This window comes from Phytophthora cinnamomi, assembly GCF_018691715.1.
Source record: "Phytophthora cinnamomi strain GKB4 chromosome Unknown Contig11, whole genome shotgun sequence".
Lineage (NCBI taxonomy): Eukaryota > Oomycota > Peronosporomycetes > Peronosporales > Peronosporaceae > Phytophthora > Phytophthora cinnamomi.
In genome coordinates this window covers 148,786-156,466 of record NW_027150944.1, presented here as the reverse complement: position 1 = coordinate 156,466, position 7,681 = coordinate 148,786, and the positions used below count along the sequence as shown (strand labels likewise).

Here is a 7,681-nt window from a genome sequence, read left to right as displayed (position 1 = left end):
ACTCGGTTGGTGGGGCAATGCTATATGTGCGAGCTGACGTCCACCGCCAAGGTGTCATTTTTCCCACAAACTATGTGATTGGCAGTGAATGGGGAGCAGAGGGCTATGATGGTATCGAGACTGAAGGGATCTGCTACACTGCGCATTTCCTAGGGTTCCGGTGCTGGGGGATGCCCAAAGAGATTGTTTACCACTGCGAGTAGCAGGTGGTCGTCGAACGCAAGCTAAAGTTTAGTCTTCGCTTTTTTAAGACCTTTAATTTTTTTAAGGCCGTTAAGGCATGATAGCACTAAATGAACACAATATTCTTATCCTGGACCAGAGAAGTATCTCACTTGTACAATCAAAAACTAACGATCCTCGCTTCTTGTACTATTGAAATATGTCACACTGTTGCAGAGATCCTGGAACGCCTGCGCGTACTCCCCAGTAATGTAGCCGCCTGCGAAGCAGGCTTCCAGCGAATTGCTTGGGTAATGGCGTGGCCCAGACCGATAAAGTACTTCGAGAACATGTCCCTGTCGTGCCCAGACCGATTTAGCTCTGTCCGCGGCAAGCGTAGTGTCATGTGTGATGGGAGCGAGTTAAGCATGTTGTTCCACTGTGCCTGACGCACAAACGCGATGCCCTGCCGGTACCGGTCCAATAATGCCTTTCCATTCACATACAGCATTTCAGGGACTGGATCATCAATGGGCATGTACTGCAGAATACTACCGCAAAGTGAATTGGGGTGTTTTCCATGTCTTGGCTCGGAGTTGACGGAACCACACTCACGCCCCACGGCGAGAACGCGTACGGCACGTATGCCAGCTCAAAGGACAACCAAAATGTCTCCTAATATAAGCAAACAAAACAAACAAAAGATACTTCAGTTCCGGTGATTAATCTTTGTCAGGGCAGTGATGGCCAAAAATGTATTGCGGTTATTGTCATTTTGCAATACCAGTAGAAATACTTTATTGCAAGCGCTCTGGGGTATTGCAATACGTATTGCAGCGCCGCCGGATATTGCAGTACTTATTTTCAAGCGATTCCGGGATCCCTTTTCAAGGTGATATCCAAAGCTCCCGCTGATTTACGCATCGAGCGCTTTTGGCGCGAACTGCGAGGCGTGTGGTCACGAGAGCTCGGCCTCCAAATTTGGGCGCGAACTCGTTAGCTGGAGCTGTGAGCAGGTCTCACTTTGGTTTTTGCCTTCTAACCAGCAGATGCCATGGCCCTCCACTTCAGTCACTTTCGATCGACAGCGTTCCTGGCGACGTCCGCTTCTACTACAACATCTCTCTCGCCGACGGCGTGGTCTCGTATCAATGCCGAAGGTGCACCACCAGACCGAAACAGGCTTGGAAGTCCGGATACTCGAACGTGCGGAAGCATCTCGCGAGCTGCATTGGAGATGCTTATTACATGGAGAGATACGAGCAGAGTATTCGTGCTCAACCTATTCCACTGGGATTTGTTCGTGAGCAGTACCTGTCCGGGAAGGAGTTGAGCGTATTTAGGTGGCGATGAAGGGGGGCAACGGCAGCAGCGACGCTAGTGTTGAGGGGTAGTATTGCAATAGTATTGCAAACAAACCAGGTATTGCAGTACTTACTGCAGGACCGTAGAGTAGTTGCAGTAGATATTGCGTACTTTTTACTTTTTTACAATGCCCAGCAATGTATTTTTGGCCATCACTGAATCAGGGTGTACCTTGTCACCGAAAGGGTATTGGAGCCGAACGCGCTCCTCAGTTATAAACCACTTGAATCAGCTCCTCGTTCCCGACTCTCGAACTAGCGATACGCCCACGGCTTTGTCGCGAGAAATGCTGGTATCGAAGGCGTGACTGCGTTGGTGGAATGGGGACTCTCCCGCGACTCGGTTCCGGAGGAAGCTCTTCCTAGCGCTGCTCGTGCTGCTCATATACCCGACCAGGACGACCGTCATACCGACCACGAACAGTGCGAGCACCGGCAATGGGTACAAAATCGCGGCTTTCGTGCTGCTAGCATCGTCTAGTCTAGTCTTGCCATGCGCGTGCCCACAGCCTACGAAGAAGAAGTGGGGAGCTCCTGCATGAAACGAACGTCCCTGGACAAGTGGTCGTTACCCGGGCTAAAGCGGTTATCGCCAAGGCCTCTTGGCGACCGCACCGATCTCTCACTTCCAGACTTCTCCCCTGTGTTCCATGGTGCAGTCTCACAAATCGCGTCGTCGCCTCTCCAGTTGGTCATGGATGTCCGCTTCTCTCCCCAAGTCGCTCTTTTTGGCGCTCATGGCGCTGTCTGTTGTGGGAGTGCTGGTCACGACGTCTCGAGTGGGGTCCTTCCTGCAAGTTGACCACAGCCAGACCTCGGTTCCAGCGGCTGCAGGCAAAGCCAATCGACTGTCTTTCAGAGCGGTTGGGCAGGGTGTTGCGCTCCTCGATGCAGACGGCACTAACGCCAGCTTGAGCGCGACCGAGCCTACCATTCCTCACATCATTCACCAGTCTTGGAAATCTACCGACAAAATCCCAACTCGGTTCTTCCCGTGGATGAGAAGCTGGCTGGAATTCAATCCGACGTGGACCTACCTCTTCTGGACGGACGAGGACAACCTCCAGCTATTCGAGCACCTCTATCCACAGTACCTCCACGTCGCCAAAAGTGTTCAAAAGGTGGCGCTAGCGGACATGGCGCGGTACGCGTTGCTTCACAGCGTCGGTGGGCTATACATCGATGCGGACTTCGAGTGCTTAAAGCCTTTCGAAGAGCTGCACCGAGCCAATCGTATTTTCCTAAGCACGGAGCCGCTAGCGCACTCAGTTCTACTAGAAGGTGGGGCCTCCGCTGCTTTGTGTAATGCACTGATGGCCTCCGTACCGGGGCACCCGTTCTGGTTACACGTACTGGACAACATCAAGGATAAGTTCGACAGGGGGGACGAAGTTGGAGATCCAGTGTCGCTGACGGGCCCGCGTATCGTGAAGGAGACTTACTTGGCTTCAACGTCTGAAGAAGCAGTGGAGGTGATAGTATTCCCACCTGAATATTTCTATCCTGACATTGCGCACTGGAATTCCGAGCCGTTCGACGCGGCATGCCGCACTCGAGATGACGCCGCCGCAAAAGAGGCCTGTGAATGGATGCAGAAGTTCCCCAATGGCGAATACACCAACAACACGCACGCTGTGCACCACTGGCAGTGCACTTGGTGCAGGGATGCCAAGCTGAAAGAATATGGCTCCCTCGACGACATCTTTTCAACGCCCGTGATGCGTCCGAACATTTCATCTACTGGTGTGACGCTCACTCCTTATAGCAGTGGTGCAGACTTCTGGAACTTCTGGTAAGAACAGCAAACTGGACTGCTGCAAACGACGATGCGCGGGATACTTCGTAGCTGTTAGAACGGCACTCAACACTATTCAAAATTTTCCTCTGCTTTGCTTGAATACATGCTAACGAAAATGCACAAGCTTCGTTTCATATTTATTACTTTTTACGATGAAGCTACCTTGGTTGTCTGGTGCACCTTACGCGAAATCGTAACAAGTGTCAAGCGCTGAAAGCACGTCCATTCGAATGGCCAAGTAAAAGGTTCGCCTCTGAAGCAGTTGAGGTGCGAAACAACTGGATAATTCCTCGGCTCCAAAGCCAACGAGGCACTCCTTCGGGAAGTCACCGGTGTAGCTGGTGTTCGTGATTCCATTTGGCCGACGGGTTTGGCGCGGCGAAACGAAGGACGGTGTCGGGTTGTAGAGCAGGTTATTGGGAGCTCCGCCACGCTTATCAAGTCCCTCGGGGAACGGGTCCAAAAGTGATTTCCCGTTCACGTACAGCAACTCCGGTGCATCGTCCTCCGCTGGCATGAATTGCGCCGTACTACCGCAGAGTGAATCCGGATGGTCCTTCATGTCTTGGTTCCGGGATGAGTCGATGACGCTGGACCCCATGGAGAGAAGATGTACTCCTGCTTGGATAGAGCATATGCCAACCAGAAACTCTCGCTTTCGTGAAAGGAGAATTCTCTCTCGAAGCGCTTCTCCGTGATGAACCAGGACAGCAGCTCCATGGCCTTGCCCGACTGTAGCTTGTTCACGGCGACTAACGAGGAGTCTTGCTCTCGCGATGTCTGGTCCTTGTAAGCATAACTGCGGGTGACGTAGTCCGGAAGTTCTACCCCCTCACTCGATTCGAAAGTAGCGTAGCCGAACTCGCTCAGCAGAATCTTCAAGTGTGTCAAGTTGTTGCTTTCCTGGTTGAACACTCGATCGTAGAAGAAGGCGGTGCCCGTGCGTTTGTATCCCGACGTTGACCGCAGCACAGCAGGGTCACGAAAGAAAACATTGTCGACATCAGTCAGTAGCACCTCGGCGATATCTGTGTACGCCAAGGCGAGAGGCTCGAGCCACCCGCTACGGAACGTTTCTGCTACTTGGTGTGTCAGCACCCCGCGTTCCACCAGATCCGAGCACACGTCGACAATCTCCAGTCGCGAGTCGGCTCGAAGCAACCGAACTTTGGATTGCTCGGACATCTCGTCTGGGAAGCAGTGACACACCTGGACAAGCTCTTGGTTCCCGAGGCATCGCAGCTCCTTCACAAGCGAGAGGCCCATGGGTACAGCGGAGTTGTCCATGCACATGAGTATGCCCTTTTCCCGCGAAACAGAGGTATCGAATTGAGTCACGGGCGTCTGCTGGTGTCGATTGAGGGGGCGAAGTTCTTCTGAGCTGTTGGCCATGAGGTTGGATAGGGTCAACGTCGACACAAACGCTAACACGCACAAGACGAAGACCCTCACTACAGAAATCGCCGCGCCACCTCGTTTGCCATGAGCGCCAACAGCGGTCGAATCCAGCAACGAACTCAAAATCCTAGGAGGTTCCAGTCGCTGGCCGCCACTAACTAAAAACTTGCGTCTTTGAGCAGAGGGCCCGCCCAGCATTGTGGGAAAGCCGAACCAAAATGGTGAATGGTTGCGACCTTAGTCGCGGTTAGTTTCGGTGGTTTCGGGCGGAAACACCCGCAGCATCCGTCAGCATTTCTTGATCTAAAACTCGTAGTTCTCAGCATGAAGCACGACTTGGAGAATGGTGGTGTTCACTACCCCCGCAGCAAGCCCCTCGCGAGGTTTCTCAGGGTCATTAGTGGGCGTTCGTGGTTTGTACGCTTGACCCTGTTCCTCCTGTACTTCATGCTGGCCGTGGTTGTCGTAAACACGGGGTTATCCATGATGGCCACACGGCCGCAGTTGTTCCATGTCCGTGGCGACAAGTTCGACCACAGTGTAAGAAGGGACAACGCCATTGTGATGTGCATGCATGACGGAGTTGTGCCATTGGGGCTTTCGTTGGTACGAGAGCTGCGCTGTCTCGGGAATCGTGACCTTATCCAGGTTTACCACTGCTTACCGGACGAGCTATCAATTAAGTCCCGAGCACTTCTGTTTGAGGCGGACTCGCGGCTGGAAATCGTGGACGTGTGCTCGGATCTTGTGGAGCGTGGCGAAATGAACATTGAGTTGGCGAGACAATTCCGCAACTGGTGGATCAAGCCTCTGGCCCTGTATCATTCGGACGCGACTGAAGTTATTCTGCTCGACGTGGATGACCTGTTCATGCGTGACCCAGCAGTACTGCGTACAACCGAGGGCTACAAGCGCACGGGGACCACCTTCTTCTACGATCGAGTGATCGATGGCAAGTTCTTTTTCAACCAAGAAATGGTAAATAATAGGTCGTACCTGGATAACCTCCTGCACGGGTTCAACTACTCTAGTATTGGGGTGAGTAGCGGCTACTCTCCGTCCGCTCATCTGAGGAAGTCGTTCGCCTTCAGGGGCGAGACCCACCACGAACAAGACTCGTCAGTCGTCGTTGTGGATAAGTCTCGCTCTGGAAATGCCATGGCGGCACTGTGGTGGCTTATTACTCAGGAGCGTTTCAAGAACAATGGATATAAACGAGAAGTTTTCTCTTCGCCCTTCTCGTTTGGAGACAAAGAGACCTTCTGGTTGAGCTTTGAGTTGGCCAAGAATGAGTACTTCTTCTCTCCCTGGGGCGTCAGCGTCGTCGACTCGTCGACGAATCGAGACCTCGAAACACACAACGATTCTCTCTGCGGCAGTATCGCGCACTTCATGCCAGTGGAAAGCGAAATACCTGAATTTCTGTACGTTAACGGCAAGGCTTTGCTGGATCCGTTCGCAGAGGGGCTAACTAGCCACCACACAGCAACAACCAATGTGCTGTACAACACGAATCCAACGCACGTCACTCCTCGGAGTAAACGCGCGCCAAATGGAGTGACAAAGACGAATTTCACGGGTGGTTGGCCTAGCGAGTGTCTTCGTGGATTCGGCGCTACCCCACTACCTGATCAATTTGCACCCATACTGCTACGCCGACGCATGTTCTACATGGGAGCTCGGATGGGTGTACCTGGAGCGTTGAAGTCCTGCTATCCATTCGACGGGTAAATGCCCTAGGGCTACGCAACGTATAAGGAAGTGAAGATCAGGTTGTAGGCATTTAATAGACCGATAAGAAATATAGTCTCCGAAGCACAAGACTATACAGCATGATAGATGATTTCCTTGGGCATGCCCCAGCACCTAAAGCCGAGGAAGTGTGCGTTGTAGCAGAAACCCTCAGTCTCGATGCCGTCGTAGCCCTCCGCTCCCCACTCGCTTCCGATAGTGTAGTAAGCTGGGAAGATCACACCTTGTCGATGAACGTCTGCACGAACGTACAGCATCGTGCCACCCACCGAGTCCAGCGACACAGCAATTTGGTTCTCTCCCTGGAGATCGTGCATATTCCTTAAACTTAGCGGCCCTGGCACGAAATTCTCTTCCCCAGGTGACCGAACTTTGCGATGTCCAACCCACGCGTTCAAGTCGTAGTCGTAGGAGTCGTTGCTTTGGTAGTTGTATCTGCGGATACACAGGGGCGTCACGATGTCGAGTCCCGCTGCCAAGAAACACGAGTCATTAGTGATCATCTTCGATACGCTCCAAACTTTGGCAGAGTCCGCACGTACATTGAATCATCTTGAGCAAAAGATCGGCTGGGATGGAGATTATGTCGGCGTCAAGCCACAGCACGTGCTGGTGCCATGTCTCGAGGTTCGAGAGCAGCGCGTAGTTTCGATATCGAGCGAGCATTCGCCGGCGATTTGACTGGAGCTTGTCGCTATGTCGGTTGAGACGCGTCAGCCCCTCCTGCGTGAAATTGTTGCGGAAGATCACCGACAGCCGCGCGTACTCATGAATCTGGCGGCTGAAGACCTTCTTCACCCTCGCGAACTCCTCCGCAGACGACGTCAGCATGGCGATCGACATTTCTCCTTCGGGAAGTCGAGCGAGCTCACGAGCTGGAAGTAGTCCGTGGCGCTGCGGTTGGTCCCCCACGACTCGCCGTCGTTGAACACCGTGACGAGGAGCAACGAGTCCTCCTTGCGTGTGGACGGTTTGGCCAGCATTCGCGTGTTCTCGATGCGGTAGTGCTGTCCCGGTTCGCTCTTGCCAAACTGCGGGAACGATTCCGAGTACTCTGGGAAGGGGCCGGTCGTCGTCTTAATGGAAAACGACACCTCCGGGTTGAGGGACGCTTGGGCCGGCGTGTTCGGGTGGAGTACGGTGGTCGGCGGTGGTAGTGGCGGTGGCGTCGGAGGTTCAGGAGTTGGTGTAGGAGTTGGTGCAGGTG

At 53.3% G+C, this 7,681-nt stretch overlaps 3 protein-coding genes across 4 annotated transcripts; 2 read left to right on the top strand and 1 right to left on the bottom strand.

The window, feature by feature from the left end:
- Positions 1-2,224: 2,224 nt before the first annotated feature.
- Positions 2,225-3,322, top strand: IUM83_18901 (Inositol phosphoceramide mannosyltransferase 2; the record flags this gene model as incomplete). 2 transcript variants are annotated; one of them, XM_067943925.1, is made up of 1 exon in its annotated part: positions 2,225-3,322. In XM_067943925.1, one exon carries the CDS (start codon positions 2,225-2,227, stop codon positions 3,320-3,322), a length of 1,098 nt encoding a protein of 365 aa, XP_067798023.1. The 2 variants fall into 2 exon arrangements, with proteins under 2 accessions (XP_067798023.1, XP_067798022.1); XM_067943924.1 differs by having other exon boundaries at positions 2,840-3,322.
- Positions 3,323-3,882: 560 nt separating this feature from the next.
- Positions 3,883-7,026, bottom strand: IUM83_18899 (uncharacterized protein; the record flags this gene model as incomplete). The annotated part of the gene is made up of 3 exons (XM_067943922.1): positions 3,883-4,705; positions 6,865-6,946; positions 7,017-7,026. 3 exons carry the CDS (start codon positions 7,024-7,026, stop codon positions 3,883-3,885), a joined length of 915 nt encoding a protein of 304 aa, XP_067798037.1.
- On the top strand, positions 5,206-5,768 carry IUM83_18900 (uncharacterized protein; the record flags this gene model as incomplete). The annotated part of the gene is made up of 2 exons (XM_067943923.1): positions 5,206-5,700; positions 5,754-5,768. The coding sequence occupies 2 exons, from the start codon at positions 5,206-5,208 to the stop codon at positions 5,766-5,768; spliced, it is 510 nt and encodes a 169-aa protein (XP_067798021.1).
- Positions 7,027-7,681: the final 655 nt, after the last annotated feature.